We start from the raw sequence: 22,895 nt of genomic DNA, 5'->3' as shown, positions 1-22,895 counted from the left end.
ACTTTATTAAAATTAAAATATATAACTGCATTAATCCTACCCATCAGTTATATTAGTATCATGGTGAAAATCATACATTTTTCTGTTATGCATGCCTATATTGTGTATGCACACTTTTCAACACATTCTTAACCAGAACATAGTGGGCCAGAACTGCATTCAACATTTAATTCATTCACAAGTTCATTGCCATTTTATAATTAAATATGGATACAATCAAGCACAGACAGGTGGATACAAGTAAACAATTATATCATAATCTTAATAAGAGAGGGGGTTAATATGAATTCAGATTACAGCCTACAAGGAGAAAAACACACCCAGACGTGTGGGAACATTAAAAAAACACAGGTCTCTGGTCCCTTTATGGGCAAAAATAAATCAGCCATGCTGACCCAGGCAAGGAGAGGGCATTATAAAACAGCAACCCTCAGAGAATATTACAGAAAGTCAGGACAGCCATCACCAGAACATATTGCATAACTATGTGCAGCGTGCCCAGCATCTAGTGATGACCTGATTGAGGCAGTGTGTGTACATTTCTATTTACAAAATAGCCTCTAAACAATGACACAAAGGCACAGGAAAGTTTAGAAAACTGAAATTCTTCACCCTTCAAATGAACAGGTGCTCATATGCACGCATATATATATAATGTGTGTGTATGTGTGTGTGTGAGAGAGAGAGAGAGAGAGAGAGAGAAAATGCTTGTTCACATCTGTTGAAATCACTTCTCTACAGGAGCTTGTTAGCTCTCTGGTTGGCTTCATCAATACGAGCTTTATTCATGTCAGCCTAAAAAAAGGGGGGGGGGGAGAAAGACAGCATTAGGTTCATATAATATTTAGGCATGTACATAATATTCATAAGCAGAAGTATACTTAGTTTGTCCTTAGTTTATTTTCTTACCATAATTGTTCATTATTTTCCTTCATCAATCGATCTTTTACCTTCACATTTAAAAGCTTTCATAAGATTAACTTACACCCTACTTGTGGACAGTTGGCGTATGTTTGTTTTGTGTCTCCTTTAAATCAAGTTTGCAAGATGAAAACATTCCGAACGAACGTGCTGCCCATTTCATCCACGTCACAGAGCATTCATGAAATCAACGAGGCACTGAGAGTGAATTTTAACACACACACTGCTTTTGGTATGACTGTACCATAACAAATAAATGCCATTAACAATTTTTTCACATGATGGTGCAACACAGCAGGACTCAGGACTATTCAATCCTGGCTGAAATGTGAGTAAATGACAAGTATTAACATGCTAATCCAAGTCGAAATATGACTGAAATCAAACTAGGCATCATGTCTTCATCACAGGGTGAGCTACTGAGCTTTAGACAGATTCCCAACATGTCTGCTGCATCACAGGACAGTCTAACACACTCACATACATGAGCTCATGTACATACAATGGCAGTGTGTGCACCTAAAGCAGCAAAGTGTGCCAATACTTTAATCTTCAGTGAGAACACAAAATAACTTCATTACAGAAGGTTTATTAAAAAAAAAAAAAAACACCAAAAAAACCCCAAACCATGTTCAATCCAGCCTTTTCTGATTGAGATAAAAATAAATATTAACCTGGTGTTAATATTATATAATCATGATCATTCCATCCACATTCGCTGGATATGAGCAATCACATGCTCTGATTGGCTACACTACTACTAGGCAATCATCTCATATACAGTGGGGGGGAAACCCGGAGGAGCATGTTGCTGAACCAAACAAGGACAAAATAATAACTACTCGAAAACAATTAATAATAATATTAATTTCTAAATAATATAAATAATTATGGGGCGGCACGGTGGTGTAGTGGTTAGCGCTGTCGCCTCACAGCAAGAAGGTCCTGGGTTCGAGCCCCGGGGCCGGCGAGGGCCTTTCTGTGTGGAGTTTGCATGTTCTCCCCGTGTCCGCGTGGGTTTCCTCCGGGTGCTCCGGTTTCCCCCACAGTCCAAAGACATGCAGGTTAGGTTAACTGGTGACTCTAAATTGACCGTAGGTGTGAATGTGAGTGTGAATGGTTGTCTGTGTCTATGTGTCAGCCCTGTGATGACCTGGCGACTTGTCCAGGGTGTACCCCGCCTTTCGCCCGTAGTCAGCTGGGATAGGCTCCAGCTTGCCTGCGACCCTGTAGAAGGATAAAGCGGCTAGAGATAATGAGATGAGATGAGATAAATAATTATCGCATTTTTCACAAATTGTTAGTGTCATTTTGCCGGTTTGTTTACATTCTAAACGGAAATTATTTAGCTGGACATTTTATATAACGTTTATAATTTATCAAATTTGCAAAAAATAAAAGTGCTCCATTTCTCAAAATCCAGTGAACATGGATAGAGTAAAACCATTATTCCACTTAATTTCATCGTATGTGGCTTATAGCCGACTCGGTGCTGTGTCTCGTCAGCCATCAGCTCATGTACGACTAGATTTCATGGAATAACTTGTTTCCTAAAGTCTTGAAAATGGCATTTAAAAAGTTACTTCCAGCCAGAGACATTCTCAGAATCTGTTTCTGCGTTTGTCCAGTCGATGGTCTGAATTATTTTTCGTGTCACCTAAATGTCCCTGAGTGGTGGGGACTAAATTCAGCATGAGCACATCACCAAAAATACACCTCACTTCAAGTGGAAATGGTGACAAATTTACTGAGCAGTGCTGTAGCGCAGCGTTTCTCAACCACTGGGCCGTGGCCCATTACTGGGCTGCGAATCCCCCCAAGTTGAAGCTAATTTTTACTCATAGTAGGGTACAATTGCTGGGTTGCATCCAACATCGCATCCACCTTATTAAGCTACAATCACCCTACAGCTCATGATGCTTTGCAATGGGTTATCGATGAAAATGAGGCATTTTGGTGGCAGTGCATGGCAATATATACGTGAGCTAAAAGTTGTCACACAGAAGGTGAACACGTGACTGTCACCCCTTTGTAAACTTGAGTGTGGCACAGCACAAGCAACCGCACACACTGAGTTTATGCGCGCTCTTGGGGCCTAGTCATTATGGGAAACACCTGATTTGAGTGCAATCAGCATGCACAGATGCGGACGCTGTTTTCACAGAGGCTTTACAAAGTACGGTATCACCATCACTCCCCGTGTCTGAAATCACTCACTATTCACTATATAGTGGACTATATAGTGGGTTCACCATTTTGTAGTGCTGTCTGAATGTATAGTGAGAATTATTACATCCTATATAGTGGACTCAGTATCCCACAGTGCATCGTGAAAAGTAGTGTACAATCGATGGCCACTCACCAAGAAATATACAGTTGTGGCCAAGAGTTTTGATACTGACAAATTTTGTTTTTCACAAAGTTTGCTGCTTTACTGTTTTTAAATCTTTTTGTCAGAATGTTTCTATAGTCTACTGAAGTACAATTATAAGCATTTCATAAGTTTCAAAGGCTTTTATTGACAAATACATGAAGTTTATGCAGAGAGTCAATATTTTGACCTTTCTTTTTCAAGACTCCTGCAGTTCGCCCTGGCATGCTGGATATCAGCTTCTGGGGCAAATCCTGACTGATGGCAACCCATTCTTGCATAATCAGTGCTTGGAGTTTATCACAATTTTTGGGTTTTTGTTTGTCCACCTGCTTTTTGAGGACTGACCACAGGTTCTCAATAGGATTAAGATCTGGGGAGCTTCCTGGCCATGGATGCAAAATTTCAATGTTTTGGTCCCTGAGCCACTTAGTTATCACTTGCCTTGTGACATGGTGCTCCATCATGCTGGAAAAAGCATTGTTCATCGCCAAATTGCTCCCAGATCGTTGGGAGAAGTTCAGGGATGTGATTTGGGGCTGGTGAAATTATCTGAAAATTTTAGTCGGGGGTCTGGGGGCTGCAGGCCCCCAGCTGGTCCAGGGCAGCGCCCTGGTGGGGGGACAAGGGGGGCAAAGCCCCCTGAAGCTCCTGGGTTCTGGGGTTTTCTGACTTAAAAATTGTACTAAAATGGCAAGCAAACACGCAAGAAAAAACTTGTCATGATTAACAAATTCAAGCCAATTTAATGGTCAACATGCAACTCTGAGCCCCTGTAGTAAATTCAGTGATTGACAAAAAGCCAAAACATGAAACCTAAAAATGTCATTCTAAATTAAATCATCTGCATTAAAATTGTATAAGGAAAAACAAAATTTATACTTTCAATTACTGTAGAAGTTGAACATACCTAAATGTGCCTTTTCAAACAAACATGATGCAACATAAGAATTCATCCACAAGTCTTCAGGAACTCTCAAAGAAAAAAGATGCTAGCATCCATGTCCAGTTCCAGCATATCAGTCACTTTTTTCTGCAGTTTCTACTCTAGCAATGTCAACTTCATATACATAACTCTATAGTGTTCACTCACCAAAGGATAATCATAACTCCACAGTGTTCACTCACTTAAGGATATTCAGAACCCCAGTGTTCACTCACTTAAAGGGCTGATGACACGAACATGACTCTATGCAATTTCTTAAATAAACTATACAACATGGCAAACATGTTAGATTTCTGTTATAATTACGTGAAAAGAAGCTGTTGTTACGCAAATATCCAACTTTTAATTGCACAGCGCAAGAAAACTGGGTCCGTGGCTCGCGGCCATGTTGTGACGTCAGCGGAAGAACACGCTGCGGTTCACTGGCTGTTCTACTCTGGTTCTACTCAATGGAAATGGCACATGAAAACGCCGGTGAACTCTCTAGTGCTAGCTCTTCCTCTTCTGGGAGTCTAGAATTGTGTTGATCTCTTCTGAATAGAATCTATGATAGCCTACCCTCTTTACCTTTTGCCTCTCGTTGCTAGGCGGCAGTTACATGAAAGCCGCAAGCTTTCACAAGCAAATACATGACTGATATCACGCCGACTTTATGATTACATTTATGATTATCATGTAGAATCTATAGCTCTACGTACCTTTATCTTATGTCGTTTCACAACACATGTTCTGACAGGAGGACTGTCTTTGGATCCGGCATAGCTACTTGTAGACCCCCTCCGGAATAGCAGTGTTGCCAGATTGGGATTTTTACCGCCCAGTTGAGCGGTTTCAAGTGCATTTTGGTGGGTTTTGAACATATTTTGGGCTGGAAAAAAAAAGCCCAAAATATGTTCAAAACCCACCAAAATGCACTTGAAACCGCTCAACTGGGCGGTAAAAATCCCAATCTGGCAACACTGTGTAGGCACTGCTGATGGTAGTAACACACGTTTGTGATGAACTGAACACCCAAGAGATTCTTTTAAGCTGGGAAGGGTGTCAAAACAATCCAAATCGAAGTGTTCAGAGCACAGGACGGATGTTGGTGAGGGCTCCCACTTGTCACGAGTGCGCCTGACTTGCTTCACCCACTTCGCATGCAGCTCGGGATCTCTGGGAAACTTGAATAAACTTACCCCATCCTTGTAGGTTTTGGAGCAAAAGCCGGCAACACAACGCGAAGGCATAATAACTAATATATATATATAATAATGTATAATAATAATACTAATAATGACAAACTGAACACCTGTCGCATCAACAACAAACTGGTAAGTTAGGAGGAAGGTTCTTTCGCTGACGTCATATAGCTCCTCCTCCTCTTTCGTCTCCTGGGTGCTGCAGCCCTGTCAAATTTGCCCAAATAGCCGCGTTTTTTATCATAACTTGTAAAATAGGCGCCTTCGTGAATTAATATATGGATCATAGGGAATTACTTTTTATGTTATAAAACATTGCCAAAGATGTCAAAAATGTGTCATCAGCACTTTAAGGATATTCACAACTACTGTGTTCACTCACTTAGGTTTCGTTTCTATCCCGGGCTCCAGCCCGACTTTGCACGCCCGTAGCTCGGGCAGGGGAGGTCCCAGACTGCCCAAACTTGACAGCCAGAGTCCTCTGTCCTCCCCCCAAAGAACCAGCATGGGCAGGGCACGCTAGCCCCGCGCCTCGGGATGTAATTCACCCCGAGGCGAGCCGCGGCGCTCCGCTTAGGTTTCGTTTCTATCCCGGGCTCCAGCCCGACTTTGCACGCTCGTAGCTCGGGCAGGGGAGGTCCCAGCATCCCCAAACTTGACAGCCAGAGACCTCTGCCCTCTCCCCAAAGAATGAAATCGCTGAACAAATGTCTCACAGTCTTATGTCCAACGTCTGTAGCAACCTCTTTCTCCAACCATTCCTAGCGGAACTTGTTTTTCACTATTCTGTCGATTTCTTTAACTCGATTTGCATCTTTACGCTCGATCACGGAGGCTGCCATCTTTCAACTCTTTGTTTGAAGCGAGCTTACGTACAGCTATCTAACAAGCGCGTTCATTGGTTGTTACAGAGCGATGGGCCAATCACGTACCTCGTTTCAAACGAGGTACGTGATTGGCCCATCGCTCTGTAACAGATTGGGCGGTTGCCAGATTGGGCGGTTCCCACCTAATTGGGCAATTTTAAGTGCATTTCGGCAGGTTTTGAACATATTTTGGGCTGGAAAACGTCAGCAGTATCTGGCAACACTGCTCGTTTCATCTCAATGACGGAAAAAATTTTTTTTTTCAAGTTTTGAGATGAAAAAAGCGGAATTCCGCGAATTTGCGGAAAAATCACATCCCTGGAAGTTGCTCTTGGAGGATGTTTTGATACCATTCTTAATTCATGGCAGCCAGAAGGCACAAAAGGAGTGTTCTTAGACAAAATTGAGAGTGAGCCCACTCCTGTGGATGAGAAGCAACCCCATACATGAACAACCTCAGGATGCTTTCCTGTTCGCATGACACAGGACTCATGGTAGCACTCACCTTTTCTTCTCTGGACAATCATTTTTCCAGATGTCCCAAACAGTCTGAAGGGGGCTTCATGAGAGAAAATAACTTTACCCCAGTTTTCTGCAGTCCAATCTCTGTACTTCCTACAGAATGTCAGTCTGTCCTTGATGTTTTTCTTGCACAGAAGTGGCTTCTTTGCTGCCCATCTTGACACCAGACCATCCTCCAAAAAGTCTTTGCCTCACTGTACGTGCAGATGTACTCACACCTGCCTACTCCCATTCCTGAGCAAGCTCTGCACTGGTGGTGACCTGATCCTGTAGCTGAATCCTCTTTAGGAGATGGTCCTGGTACTTACTGGACTTTCTTGGGCACCCTGAAGCCTTCTTCACAGAAACTGAACCTCTCTCCTTGAAGTTCTTGATGATCTGATAAATTGTTGATTTAGGTGCAAAAAGTGATGTGGCTCTGGGACCAAAACATTGAAATTTTGGGTCCATAGACAGGAAAAACTGCAGATCTTAATCCCATTGAGAACCTGTGGTCAATCCTCAAAGCGGATGAACAAACAAAAACTTAAATAGGGATAAACACCAAGCACTGATTATGCAAGAATGGGTTACCATCAGTCAGGATTTGGCCCAGAAGCTGATATCCAGCATCTCATCTCATCTCATTATCTCTAGCCGCTTTATCCATCTACAGGGTCGCAGGCAAGCTGGAGCCTATCCCAGCTGACTACGGGCGAAAGGCGGGGTACACCCTGGACAAGTCGCCAGGTCATCACAGGGCTGACACATAGACACAGACAACCATTCACACTCACATTCACACCTACGGTCAATTTAGAGTCACCAGTAAACCTAACCTGCATGTCTTTGGACTGTGGGGGAAACCGGAGCACCCGGAGGAAACCCACGCGGACACGGGGAGAACATGCAAACTCCACACAGAAAGGCCCTCGCCGGCCCCGGGGCTCGAACCCAGGACCTTCTTGCTGTGAGGCGACAGCGCTAACCACTACACCACCGTGCCGCCCTGATATCCAGCATGCCAGGGTAAATTTAATTTTATTAGCTTTGCTCTCTCTCTCATCTCACCATCTCTAGCCGCTTTATCCTGTTCTACAGGGTCGCAGGCAAGCTAGAGCCTATCCCAGCTGACTACGGGCGAAAGGTGGGTTACACCCTGGACAAGTCGCCAGGTCATCACAGGGCTGACACAGACACCCATTCACATCTACGGTCAATTTAGAGTCACCAGTTAACCTAACCTGCATGTCTTTGGACTGTGGGGGAAACCACGACAGCTTGTGCCAATTACACTGGCCCCACTGTACAACCCCGATTCCAAAAAAGTTGGGACAAACTACAAATTGTAAATAAAAACGGAATGCAATAATTTACAAATCTCAAAAACTGATATTGTATTCACAATGGAACATAGACAACATATCAAATGTCAAAAGTGAGACATTTTGAAATTTCATGCCAATTATTGGCTCATTTGAAAGTTCATGACAGCAACACATCTCAAAAAAGTTGGGACAGGGGCAATAAGAGGCTGGAAAAGTTAAACGTACAAAAAAGGAACAGCTGGAGGACCAAATTGCAACTCATTAGGTCAATTGGCAATAGGTCATTAACATGACTGGGTATAAAAAGAGCATCTTGGAGTGGCAGCAGCTCTCAGAAGTAAAGATGGGAAGAGGATCACCAATCCCCCTAATTCTGCGCCGACAAATAGTGGAGCAATATCAGAAAGGAGTTCGACAGTGTAAAATTGCAAAGAGTTTGAACACATCATCATCTACAGTGCATAATATCATCAAAAGATTCAGAGAATCTGGAAGAATCTCTGTGCATAAGGGTCAAGGCCAGAAAACCATACTGGGTGCCCGTGATCTTTGGGCCCTTAGATGGCACTGCATCACATACAGGCATGCAAATCACAAAATGGGCTCAGGAATATTTCCAGAGAACTTATCTGTGAACGCAATTCACCGTGCCATCCGCTGTTGCCAGCTAAAACTCGATAGTTCAAAGAAGAAGCCGTATCTAAACATGATCCAGAAGCGCAGACGTCTTCTCTGGACCAAGGCTCATTTAAAATGGACTGTGGCAAAGTGGAAAACTGTTCTGTGGTCAGACGAATCAAAATTTGAAGTTCTTTATGGAAATCAGGGACGCCGTGTCATTCGGACTAAAGAGGAGAAGGACGACCCGAGTTGTTATCAGCACTCAGTTCAGAAGCCTGCATCTCTGATGGTATGGGGTTGCATTAGTGCGTGTGGCATGGGCAGCTTACACATCTGGAAAGACACTGTCAATGCTGAAAGGTATATCCAGGTTCTAGAGCAACATATGCTCCCATCCAGACGACGTCTCTTTCAGAGAAGACCTTGCATTTTCCAACATGACAATGCCAAACCACATACTGCATCAATAACAGCATCATGGCTGCGTAGAAGAAGGGTCTGGGTACTGAACTGGCCAGCCTGCAGTCCAGATCTTTCACCCATAGAAAACATTTGGCGCATCATAAAACGGAAGATACGACAAAAAAGGCCTAAGACAGTTGAGCAACTAGAATCCTACATTAGACAAGAATGGGTTAACATTCCTATCCCTAAACTTGAGCAACTTGTCTCCTCAGTCCCCAGACGTTTACAGACTGTTGTAAAGAGAAAAGGGAATGTCTCACAGTGGTAAACATGGCCTTGTCCCAACTTTTTTGAGATGTGTTGTTGTCATGAAATTTAAAATCACCTAATTTTTCTCTTTAAATGATACATTTTCTCAGTTTAAACATTTGATATGTCATCTATGTTCTATTCTGAATAAAACATGGAACTTTGAAACTTCCACATCATTTCATTCCGTTTTTATTTACAATTTGTACTTTGTCCCAACTTTTTTGGAATCGGGGTTGTACTTAATCTGCATGTTTTTTTGAACGGTGGGGGAAACCAGAGCACCCAGAGGAAACCCACGCAGACGGGGAGAACATGCAAACTCCACACAGAAAGGCCCCCCATCAGCTGCTGGGCTCAAACCCAGAACCTTCTTGCTGTGAGGCGACAGTGCTAACCACTACACCACTGTGCTGCCCTAATAATGGCAATAATGTAGAATTGCAGGAATCTTAAAAAAAGAAGGGTCAACACTGTAAATACTGACTCTGCACAAGCTTGATGTATTAGTCAATAAAAGCCTTTGAAACTTATGAAATGCTTATAATTGTACTTCAGTATACCATAGAAACATCTGACAAAAAGATCTAAAAACATTGAAGCAGCAAACTTTGTGAAAACCCAAATTTGTGTCAGTCTCAAAACTTTTGGCCATGACTATATACAGCATCATGCATTGTGGTCCCAGAGCTGTAAAATCTGTTTCATAAGGACCATCAACTATTTTAGATGGAGTATAGCAGTAGTTTGTTTTTCCTTATGACAATGAGCATGAGACAAATTTAAGTTGTGGCGCAAAAATGGCAATAAATATTGTAGTGTGTTGGGGGTGAATGGACGGAGGAAGAAACCAGTTATAAGCTGACATTCAAATAAAATTAAAAATAGTAAGAGAATAGAAAATAAGCTAAAATAGAATGACCAATAAAATACAAGAATAAAAGTTACAGTGCAGAGCGAGGAATTAATCAAAAGCCTCAAATTTGATTTAATAAAAGGCAGCGGCAAAGAAGAATTATTCAGCCTTGATTTAAAAGAATTGAAAGATGCAGCAGACACAAAGTACTTTGTATTTATTAATGTGGGAAATACACCCAGTATAATATGTATTTATTATTTTGAAAACCCACCAGCCGACTGATCCAGCATGTTTTAATTGTGCGACAGTAATGACAGAAATAACGGCATGGCAGAGTAGTGTCCAAAAGTGTTTTTTCATTTTACCAATGAGCTCACTATATAGTCCTCTATATAGAATTCCCGAGATAGGGAGTAGTGAATGAGTGAGTGATTTCGGACACAGCCAGCGTCACATTTGTTTCTAGCCATGTTTATAACGCTGTTTAAATAGTCTGCTTTACTTTCGTTTGTTTTGTTTTTATAAATATCATGCCTGCTAATAAACACCCTTTCTGCACTTAGATCAGTCTACTGCCATCTATCTTGTGTCCTGATCCCCAGATCTTTAACCCAGCCACATATAAAAAGTTGTACGCCTCCATGCTCTTCCAGGTTTTCATCTGTTTGCCCGTGTAGAACGAGATCTGCAGCATCAGGTAGCTTGAGATGTTGGGGGAACTCAACGGATGGATAATTTTCCAATTCCTAGGAAAAATCCTTCTTTGTTAACATGTAAGGATCTATCCTATTGAGTGGTTTCTATATCCACTTCTTGGTTTTAATAATTTACTTGTTTGCTGTACACAAACATGGTAATAAGTTATTGTGTTAAATGACCAGACTCTACTTCTGGATCATTAATACTTTTTGACTGAGAATGCCCTGCATGCATGGTTTTATGTTGGCTTCTGACACACCCATACAGTTTTAAATACAATACCTGCAATTAAAAAAGTTTGTTTTTATTGCATTTATTTAATTCCTGGGCATCCCATTAATCCACTTTACAATAGATTTAGATTCTAATAGAATAGATGAGCCAAAATAATTGGGGATCTTTTTTAATAGGTGTCATTCCACGACAAACCGCTTAATACTTGCTCTTTTTGAAATACCATAGGTCACTCCGAGTTGCATATGCATGCTGCACGTGAAAATGTTCTTCTACCCCCATTCCCTGTATTAGCCTATGAAAGAAAATAGACGGAAAAACGAGCGAATCAGAAAAAGCCCTACGAACTTACGTCACTTCGAAAATTAGTAGTCATGGCCTCACCCATAACCCACTGGAGGGAGTGTCACAGTGCTGTTAGCCAATCAGAAGTGATATGTTTACATGTCATGAATATTCATGAGTAAGAGCTGAAATCCTGTCGTTCTCTCCCCACCCACTCCTCCACCAAACTAGAACAGCCTGAAACAGGAGCACCACAGCATTTTTTTCACCAAAAACGACTCACAGGGCATTCATTCATACTAGAGACCACCGCACAATTAATGAAAAAACGATGCAATGACACCTTTAATGGGCCCTGATTCATTACAAGTATGAACAGGTGGGCCTTAAACTAGAAAAGGTTGAGAACCCCTGCTGTAGTGCACCATCTTGTGAAAACATGCTCGAGGCACAGCAGAACTCAGGGGTTAACTGGGTGAATGAACGCACACACCTTCTCGAGCAAACTTAATTTACTTTGCACCAGACCACAACACACTATGTAAAAAATTAGATGAATCTAACCAAATCGTATGTTCTTGTGGCTGACTCACAAAAAGCCTCCACCTAAAACTGTAAATGTCCAAATGATTCAGAAATGTGAATGTACAGTGAACTCGCCTTATCATTAATGCGATCGATGGTCTTGTTCTGTTTGTCGATCTCATTGCCCATGTCCAGAGCCATGGTTTTCAAATTCCCGATGATACTGCCCACCTGTTCCAGGTTCTCCTCCATCTCATCTTCACGTGCATCATTTGTTATTCTGGACAAAAACACTTACTTTAACATTCTGTATAGTGTGAATAAACTTAAAGAAAATAAAAGCCAACAGAATAACGCTTTCATTATTTATGAATAAATCAGTTATGTTGGGCTCTGCTGCCAGGATTTCAGAAGCTTAAAGTAAATAGCTAAGCATAAACCTAATAGCTAAGCATAAACCTAATACACTAGTTGGGGGTTGTGACTGAAGCAGTTCCATGTTTAGTGCACTGTCTATATTATGTTTATATATTGTATAAACAGTCATCTGTGTACCTCTTTACATAGGGACCAGAAGCTGTTGCCTGGCCATTGTGTTGGCTGGTTGGTTGGCTGGAAACCACACCTTCAGCTACCTCTGTCCCGGAGTTTGCACTTCCAGTGCCCCAAGTGCGTTTGTACCGTCCGTCATTCTCAATAGACCTCACTCTGAAAGACGAACAGACACAAACATCCACCACCACCACCATCAACTCAAGTGTTCATTTCAAAGAGTCAATAAGCTTGTTGAAGAAATGTCCGACATGTTACTGTTCAGAGCTCAGCTCTTACCTATCACAGGGACAGACACACAGTCCACAGCACTTTGACAGGTCAGTCAGGTTCTTCTCAGCCTGTCTCATGTCCTGATTGATCTGGTCCATGCCCTGCTCCACACGCTGCAGTTGTTCTGAGTAAATGGCACAAGAGATGATGAGCATGAAGCAGGAGAACAGAATTCTACATTTGCTAAAACTAGGGATGCATCGATATTTATCTATTCAAAAAACTTGCTCATTAATTGTACACTGGCATGTAATGAATCACCCAATTCATGATTCGATTTTCTTATATTTTTGGGGGCCAAGCAGCGAAGCTGCGAAGGCACCCATAGTGATTCTATTGTTTTTTATTGGGGGCCAAGCAGCCAAGCTGCGAAGGCACCCATAGTGTTTCTATTGTGTTTCTTATTATTGGGGGCCAAGCAGCGAAGCTGCGAAGGCACCCATAGTGATTCTATTGTTTCTTATTATTGGGGGCCAAGCAGCAAAGCTGCGAAGGCACCCATAGTGATTCTATTGTTTCTTATTATTGGGGGCCAAGCAGCAAAGCTGCGAAGGCACCCATAGTGATTCTATTGTTTCTTATTATTATTGGGGGCCAAGCAGCAAAGCTGCGAAGGCACCCATAGTGATTCTATTGTTTCTTATTATTATTATTGGGGGCCAAGCAGCGAAGCTGCGAAGGCACCCATAGTGATTCTATTGTTTCTTATTATTATTATTATTATTATTCAGTCCACTTCCGCCTCTGCAAGTCTATGGCAGCCCATAGAACCGTCTGGTAAAAAGTTTTGAAATTTGGCACACTGATTCTAGACAGTCTCAACATTCCTCTCAGCAAATTTCAGGCCTCTATCTCAAAGCCTCTAGCGCCACCAACAGGTCAAAGTTGCAGGTACATTTCTGCTTGTAACTTTTGAACCGTTGGTCTGATTTTCAAAACCTTGGTATCCCTGGAATCCTTGGGCCAAGACGAATCCAACGCACCCCATGACGTCATTTACCGCCCATATACTTTTCCCGCCATTTTGAATTTTGTGAAAATCAATTAAAATGTTTCAACTCCCTCAATTTTTTACCAATTTCTCCCAAACTTGGAAGATAGCATAATTGGACCAACCTGCACAAAAGTTATACCCGGTGATTTGAATTTCATAAGCGTTTGGCCGTGGCAGCCAATCAAATTTGGCTGCGCAGATGCAAAACAGGAAGTGCACTCATATCTCGGTGGCCCTTTGGCCTCTCTTGACGAAACTTGGTGGCATTATGCGAAACCCCTTCCCAAAGGGCCACAAAAAATTTGGCCCAAATTGGACGCTAGGGGGCGCTATAACTAGGAAAAATGTCTTTTGGCTCATATCTCATGATGCGTTTTGGCTAGAAAGAAAATTCAACTATATCTGGAATCCATGGGTCAAGACGAATCCATCGCATCCTATGACGTCATATTCTGCCTTGAGGATTTTCCGCCATTTTGAATTTTGTTAAAATCAATGAAATTCTATGGCAACACATAGAACCATCTGACTAGAGGTTTTTAAACTTGGCACACTGATTCTAGGCTGCCTCAAGGATCTTGTCACCAAATTTCAACTCAGCACCTCAAAGTCTCTAGCGCCACCAACAGGTCAAAGTCGCAGGTACATTTCTGCTTGTTACTTTTGAACCATACGTCTGATCATCAAAATCTTAGTATCGCTGGAATGCTTGGGTCAGACCGACTACAACGCACCCTGTCTCGTCATATCACACCCAGTAGATTTTCCGCCATTTTGAATTATGTGAAAATCAATTAAAATGCTTCTCCTCCCTCAATTTTTGAACAATTTCTCCCAAACTTGGTAGATGGCAACTGGGGACTAATCTGCACAAGAAACTTACCCGGTAATTAGAATTTCCTAAGCGTTTGGCTGTGGCAGCCAATCAAATTTGGCTTGCAGATGCAAAACAGGAAGTGTGCTCATTTCTCGGCCACCCTTTGGCCTATCTTAACAAAACTTGGTGGCCTTATGCAGCACCCCTCCCCAAAGGGCAGCAAAAAATTTGGAACAAATTGGCTGCTAGGGGGCGCTATAACTAGGAAAAATGTCTTTTGGCTCATATCTCATGATGCGTTTTGGGTAGAAACAAAATTCTACTATCTCTGGAATCCATGGGTCAAGACGAATGCATCGCACCCTATGCCGTCATATTCTGCCTTGAGGATTTTCCGCCATTTTGAAATTTGTTAAAATCAATGAAATTAGATGGCAACCCATAGAACCGTATGACTAGAGGTTTTCAAATTTTTCAGACTGATTCTAGGCTCCCTCAAGGGTCTTGTCACCAAATTTCAACTCACCACCTCAAACTCTCTCGCGCCACCAACAGGTCAAATTCGCAGGTACATTTCTGGTTGTTACTTTTGGAACATACGTCTGATCGTCAAAATCTTAGTCTTTCTGGAATGCTTCCGTCAAAATGAATCCAACGTGCCCTGTTTCGTCATATTGCACCTGGTAGATTTTCCGCCATTTTGAATTATGTGAAAATCAATTAAAATGCTACTCCTCCCTCAGTTTTTGACCATTTTCTCCCAAATTTGGTCCATAGCAACTGTGGATGAAGCTGCACAAGAATCTTACACGGATTTTCGAATTTCATAAGCGTTTGGCCGTGGCAGCCAATCAAATTTGGCTGCACAGACGCGAAAGAGGATGTGTGCTCACATCTCGGCCGCACTTTGGCAGATCTTAACGAAACTTGGTGGCATTATGCTAGACACAACCAGAAAGGTCCCCAAAAAACTTGGACCAACTTGGCCGCTAGGGGGCGCTATAACTAGCAAAAACGAATTTTGGCTCATATCTCATGATACGTTTGGGCTAGAAACAAAATTCCACTAGCTCTGGAATCCTTGGCTCAAGCCGAATCCATCGCACCCTATCACGTCATATTCACCCTTTAGGATTTTCCGCCATTTGGAATTTTGTAAAAATCAATTAAAATGCTTCTCCTCCCTCAATTTTTCACCAATTTCTCCCAAACTTGGTAGATAGCAACTTTGGACTAAGCTCCACAAGGGCATTACCTGGCCCAAGTGCATTCTGCTGGCCTTACGACTCGGCCCATATGCTGCGTGGCCCCCACATTGCTGCTTGCAGCTATATTTATTGGGGGCCAAGCAGCGAAGCTGCGAAGGCACCCATAGTGATTCTATTGTTTATTATTATTATTATTATTATTATTATTATTATTATTATTATTCAGTCCACTTCCGCCTCTGCAAGTCTATGGCAGCCCATAGAACCGTCTGGTAAAAAGTTGTGAAATTTGGCACACTGATTCTAGACACTCTCAACATTCCTCTCAGCAAATTTCAGGCCTCTACCTCAAACCCGTTAGCGCCACCAACAGGTCAAAATCCCAGGTACATTTCTGCTTGTAACTTTTGAACCGTTGGTCTGATTTTCAAAAACTTGGTACCCCTGGAATCCTTGGGCCAAGACGAATCCAACGCACCCCATGACGTCATTTCCGCCCATATATTTTTCCCGCCATTTTGAATTATGTGAAAATCAATTAAAATGTTTCAACTCCCTCAATTTTTTACCAATTTCTCCCAAACTTGGAAGATAGCATAATTGGACCAACCTGCACAAAAGTTATACCCGGTGATTTGAATTTCACAAGCGTTTGGCCGTGGCAGCCAATCAAATTTGGATGCGAAGACGCGAAACAGGAAGTGTGCTCATTTCTCGGCGGCCCTTTGGCCTATCTTGACGAAACTTGGTGGGATTATGCGATACCCCTTCTCAAAGGGCCACAACAAAGTTGGAACAAATTGGCCGCTAGGGGGCGCTATAACTAGGAAAAATGTCTTTTGGCTCATATCTCATGATGCGTTTGGCCTAGAAACAAAATTCCACTATGTCAGGAATTCTTGGCTGAAGACGAATCCATCCCAACCTATGACGTCATATTCTGCCTTGAGGATTTTCCGCCATTTTGAATTTTGTTAAAATCAATGAAATTCTATGGCAACGCATAGAACCGTCTGATTAGAGGTTTTTAAACTTGGCACACTGATTCTAGGCTGCCTCAAGGATCATGTCACCAAATTTCAACTCAACACCTCAAACTCTCTAGCGCCACCAACAGGTCAAAATCACAGGTACATTTCTGCTTGTTACTTTTGAACAATACGTCTGATCATCAAATTCTTAGTGTCGCTGGGATGCTTGGCTCAAAAGGAATCCAACGCGCCCTGTCTCGTCATATTCCACCCAGTAGATTTTCTGCCATTTTGAATTATGTGAAAATCAATTAAAATGCTTCTCCTCCCTCAATTTTTGAAGAATTTCTCCCAAACTTGGTACATGGCAACTGGGGACTAACCTGCATAAAAATCTTACCCGGTTTTTAGAATTTCCTAAGCGTTTGGCCGTGGCAGCCAATCAAAATTGGAAGGCAGATGCAAAACAGGAAGTGTGCTCATTTCTTGGCCACCCTTTGGCGTATCTTAACGAATCTTGGTGGCATTATGCACCACGCCTCCCCAAAGGGCAGCATAAAATTTGGAACAAATTGGCTGCTAGGGGGCGCTATAACTGGGAAAAATGTCTTTTGGCTCATATCTCATGATGCGTTTTGGGTAGAAACAAAATTCCATTATCTCTGGAATCCATGCGTCAAGACGAATCCATCGCACCCTATGACGTCATATTCTGACTTGAGGTTTTTCCACCATTTTGAATTTTGTTAAAATCAATGAAATTCGATGGCAACCCATAGAACCATATGACTAGAGGTTTTCAAATTTGGCAGCCTGATTCTACGCTCCCTCAAGGGTCTTGTCGCCAAGTTTGAACTCACCACCTCAAACTCTCTAGCGCCACCAACAGGTCAAATTCGCAGGTACATTTCTGCTTGTTACTTTTGAACCATACGTCTGATCGTCAAAATTTTAGGATCTCTGGAATGCCTTGGTGACATCGAATCCAACGCGCCCTGTCTCTTCATATTGCACCTGGTAGATTTTCCGCCATTTTGAATTATGTGAAAATCTATTAAAATGCTTCTTCTCCCTCAGTTTTTGACCAATTTCTCCCAAGCTTGGTACATAGTAACTGTGGACGAAGCTGCACAAGAATCTTACACGGATTTATGAATTTCATAAGCGTTTGGCCGTGGCAGCCAATCAAATTTGGCTCCTCAGACGCAAAAGAGGATGTGTGCTCACATCTCGGCCGCCCTTTGGCAGATCTTAATGAAACTTGGTGGCCTTTTGCCAGACACCACCAGAAAGGTCCCCAAAAAACTTGGAACAACTTGGCAGCTAGGGGGCGCTATAACTAGGAAAAATTACTTTTGGCTCATATCTCATGATCTGTTTGGGCTAGAAACAAAATTCCACTATCTCTGGAATCCTTGGCTCAAGCCGAATCCATCGCAGCCTATGACGCCATATTTAGCCTTTACGATTTTCCGCCATTTTGAATTTTGAATAAATCAATTAAAATGCTTCTCCTCCCTCAATTTTTCACCAATTTCTCCCAAACTTGGTAGATAGCAACTTTGGACTAAGCTGCACAAGGGCATTACCTGGCCCAAGTGCATTCTGCTGGCCTTCCGACTAGGCTCATATGTTGCTTGGCCCCCACATTGCTGCTTGCAGCTATATTTGGGGGCCAAGCAGCGAAGCTGCGAAGGCACCCATAGTGATTCTATTGTTTCTTATTATTATTATTCAGTCCACTTCCGCCTCTGCAAGTCTATGGCAGCCCATAGAACCGTCTGGTAAAAAGTTGTGAAATTTGGCAGACTGATTCTAGACAGTCTCAACATTCCTCTCAGCAAATTTCAGGCCTCTGCCTCAAACCTTCTAGCGCCACCAACAGGTCAAAGTTGCAGGTACATTTCTGCTTGTAACTTTTGAACCGTTGGTCCGATTTTCAAAAACTTGGTATCCCTGTAATCCTTGGGCCAAGACGAATCCAAAGCACCCCATGACGTCATTTTCCGCCCATATAGTTTTCCCGCCATTTTGAATTTTGTGAAAATCAATTAAAATGCTACTCCTCCGTCAATTTTTGACCAATTTCTCCCAAACATGGAAAATAGCATAATTGGACCAACCTGCACAAAAGTTATACCCAGTATTTTGAATTTCATAAGCGTTTGGCCGTGGCAGCCAATCAAAATCGGCTGCGCAGATGCAAAACAGGAAGTGCGCTCATATCTCGGCGGCCCTTTGGGCTCTCTTGACGAAACTTGGTGGGATTATGCCCCACCCCTTTCCAAACGCCCACAAAAAATTTGGAACAAATTGGCCGCTAGGTGGCACTATAACTAGGAAAAATGACTTTTGGCTCATATCTCATGATGCGTTTTGGGTAGAAACAAAATTCCACTATTGCTGGAATCCTTGGGTCAAGTCGAATCCATTGCACCCTATGATGTCATATACTGCCTTGAGGATTTTCCGCCATTTTGAATTTTGTTAAAATCAATGAAATTCTATGGCAGCCCATAGAACCGTCTGACGAGAGGTTGTGAAATTTGGCACACTGATTCTAGGCTGCCTCAAGGTCCTTGTCAGCAAATTTCAACTCGCCACCTCAAGCTCTCTAGTGCCACCAACAGGTCAAAGTTGAAAGTACATTTCTGCTTGTTACTTTTGAACCGTACGGCTGATTGTCAAACTCTTAGTATCTGTGGAATCCTTCGGTCAAAACGAATCCAACATGCCCTATGGCGTCATATTCCACCCGGTAGATTTTCCGCCATTTTGAATTTTTTGAAAATCAATTAAAATGCTTCTCCTCCCTCAATTTTTGACCAATTTCTCCCAAACTTGGTACATAGCAACTTTGGACTAAACTGCACAAGGCGTTTACCCGATGTTTTGAATTTCATAAGGGTTTGGCCGTGGCAGCCAATCAAAATTGGCTGTGCAGACGCGAAACAGGAAGTGTGCTCATATCTCGGCCGCCCTTTGGCGTATCTTAACAATACTTGGTGGCATGATGCCCCACCCCTCCAAAAAGGTCCAAAAAAATTTTGGAACAAATTGGCCACTAGGGGGCGCTATAACTAGGAAAAAATATCGTCCAAAATTTCCCATTCATTTTCTATGGAATTAATTTTAAAAAAGCCACTTTTTCAATCCTCCACTGCTATGGCATGCTTTGACCTAGAGACATGATTCAAACTTCAAAACGTAGGAAAACTTCTCCTCTGTGGATCTGCCATTCAACTTTTTTGCTAGGGTCTCTACTTTTGGATCAGTCCCAGCTCAAACTCTGTGTGGGTGCCTGGACAAAAATCAGGCTTTATAATGGGTGTCTATTGCGTTACACACCAGTGGAGCTCAGGAATTTAGAGTGTAGACAGCCTGAAAAAAAAGCTCAAACTTTCTCCTTTAAACTGTGATTTCAGCCACATTTCTCACTCTACACACACAATTTTCTCAAAAGTAGTAGCCACACTTGTCCTGATTCACACAATGTGTCTAGCTACACGATAGGATTTAGAGTTTTTGAATGAGAAGCCTGAAAGTAAGGAGAGGACAGGCGCGCTTCCCCATAGACTCCCATTATAAACGTGGCAGAAAAGTCACTCGTTTTTAACTCGCTCTAATGTCCTCATTTTTTACATTACAGACAAAAAAATTACATCAGTGTGTTCAGGAGACCCTTGTGGCACTCATTGTGAAAGAATTTTGTGACTATCTCCTTCCGTTTTCGTGTAAATCCCCGTTGTTTGGGGGGTCCCCCCTGAGGAAAAACTGCCCTTTTTGTGTGCTTCTCTGTCTCTCTGCTCGCAGTGCGCGGGTGGGGGAGGGGCTGCTCGCTCTCACACACACACACACACACGGGAGGGAGGGGCTGCTCCCTCTCAGAGAGACACAGGCTTGTAGCTTCATGGCAAGTCACACATTCAAACAGTGCAGCTCAGCTCCAGCAACTGTGACTGCTACGAAAATCCTCAAGGCAGCTACTGCCACCAACAGGTCAAAGATGGAAGTACATTTCTGCTTGTTACTTTTGAACCGTACGTCTGATCGTCAAAATCTTAGTATCGCTGGAATCCTTCGGTCAAAACGAATCCAACGCTCCCTATGGCGTCATATCCTGCTTGGCCCCCACATTGCTGCTTGCAGCTATATTTATTATTATTATTATTATTATTATTATTATTATTATTATTCAGTCCACTTCCGCCTCTGCAAGTCTATGGCAGCCCATAGAACCGTCTGGTAAAAAGTTGTGAAATTTGGCACACTGATTCTAGACACTCTCAACATTCCTCTCACCAAATTTCAGGCCTCTACCTCAAACCCGTTAGCGCCACCAACAGGTCAAAGTCCCAGGTACATTTCTGCTTGTAACTTTTGAACCGTTGGTCTGATTTTCAAAAACTTGGTATCCCTGGAATCCTTGGGCCAAGACGAATCCAACGCACCCCATGACGTTACTTGCCGCCCATATATTTTTCCCGCCATTTTGAATTTTGTGAAAATCAATTAAAATGTTTCAACTCCCTCAATTTTTTACCAATTTCTCCCAAACTTGGAAGATAGCATAATTGGACCAACCTGCACAAAAGTTATACCCGGTGATTTGAATTTCACAAGCGTTTGGCCGTGGCAGCCAATCAAACTTGGCTGCAAAGATGCGAAACAGGAAGTGTGCTCATTTCTCGGCCACCCTTTGGCGTATCTTAACGAAACTTGGTACCTTTATGCAGCACCCCTCCCGAAAGGGCCCCAAAAAATTTGGAACAAATTGGCTGCTAGGGGGCGCTATAACTAGGAAAAATGTCTTTTGGCTCATATCTCATGACTCGTTTTGGCTAGAAACAAAATTCCACTATGGCAGGAATCCTTGGCTCAAGACGAATCCATAGCACCCTATGACGTCATATTCTGCCTTGAGGATTTTCCGCCATTTTGAATTTTGTTAAAATCAGTGAAATTCTATGGCAACGCATAGAACCGTCTGACTAGAGGTTTTTAAACTTGGCACACTGATTCTAGGCTCCCTCAAGGATCTTGTCACCAAATTTCAACTCAGCACCTCAAACTCTCTAGCGCCACCAACAGGTCAAAGTTGCAAGTACACTTCTGCTTGTTACTTTTGAACCATACGTCTGATCATCAAAATCTTAGTATCGCTGGAATACTTGGGTCACCACGAATCCAGGGGCCCTGTCTCGTCATATTCCACCCAGGAGATTTTCCGCCATTTTGAATTATGTGAAAATCAATTAAAATGCTTCTCCTCCCACAATTTTTGAAGAATTTCTCCCAAACTTGGTACATGGCAACTGGGGACTAAGCTGCACAAGAAACATACCCGGTTTTTAGAATTTCTTAAGCCTTTGGCCGTGGCAGCCAATCAAATTTGGCTGGCAGATGCAAGACAGGAAGTGTGCTCATTTCTCGGTGAACCTTTGGCGTATCTTAACGAAACTTGGTGGCTTTATGCAACACCCCTCCCCAAAGGGCAGCAAAAAATTTGGAACAAATTGGCTGCTAGGGGGCGCTATAACTAGGAAAAATGTCTTTTGGCTCATATCTCATGATGCGTTTTGCCTAGAAACAAAATTCCACTATGTCAGGAATCCTTGGCTCAAGCCGAATCCACCGCACCCTATGACGTCATATTCTGCCTTGAGGATTTTCCACCATTTTGAATTTTGTTAAAATCAATGAAATTCTATGGCAATGCATAGAACCGTCTGACTAGAGGTTTTTAAACTTGGCACACTGATTCTAGGCTGCCTCAAGGATCTTGTCACCAAATTTCAACTCAGCACCTCAAACTCTCTAGCACCACCAACAGGTCAAAATTGCAGGTACATTTCTGCTTGTTACTTTTGAACCATACGTCTGATCATCAAATTCTTAGTGTGGCTGGAATGCTTGGGTCAAAAGGAATCCAATGGGCCCTGTCTCCTCATATTCCACCCAGTAGATTTTCCGCCATTTTGAATTATGTGAAAATCAATTAAAATGCTTCTCCTCCCTCAATTTTTGGA

The 22,895-nt window shown here is 42.5% G+C and overlaps 1 protein-coding gene across 3 annotated transcripts in view; it reads right to left on the bottom strand.

Moving 5' to 3' along the window:
- Nucleotides 1-148: 148 nt before the first annotated feature.
- Nucleotides 149-22,895, bottom strand: part of LOC132894156 (synaptosomal-associated protein 23-like) — a 210,325-nt gene continuing 187,578 nt past the window's right edge. For all 3 annotated transcript variants that reach the window (XM_060933557.1, XM_060933554.1, XM_060933555.1), the window contains 4 exons: nucleotides 12,883-13,000; nucleotides 12,607-12,759; nucleotides 12,187-12,331; nucleotides 149-795 (listed from right to left, as the gene is read on the bottom strand). In XM_060933557.1, coding sequence (XP_060789540.1) covers nucleotides 736-795; nucleotides 12,187-12,331; nucleotides 12,607-12,759; nucleotides 12,883-13,000 — 476 coding nt within the window. In that variant the 3' untranslated portion in view covers nucleotides 149-735. The remainder of the gene's footprint in view (nucleotides 796-12,186; nucleotides 12,332-12,606; nucleotides 12,760-12,882; nucleotides 13,001-22,895) is intronic.

Source organism: Neoarius graeffei, chromosome 11 (assembly GCF_027579695.1).
Source record: "Neoarius graeffei isolate fNeoGra1 chromosome 11, fNeoGra1.pri, whole genome shotgun sequence".
Classification (NCBI taxonomy): domain Eukaryota; kingdom Metazoa; phylum Chordata; class Actinopteri; order Siluriformes; family Ariidae; genus Neoarius; species Neoarius graeffei.
Note: the sequence above shows the minus strand (reverse complement) of the source record. Positions and strands in the feature narration are given on the sequence as shown.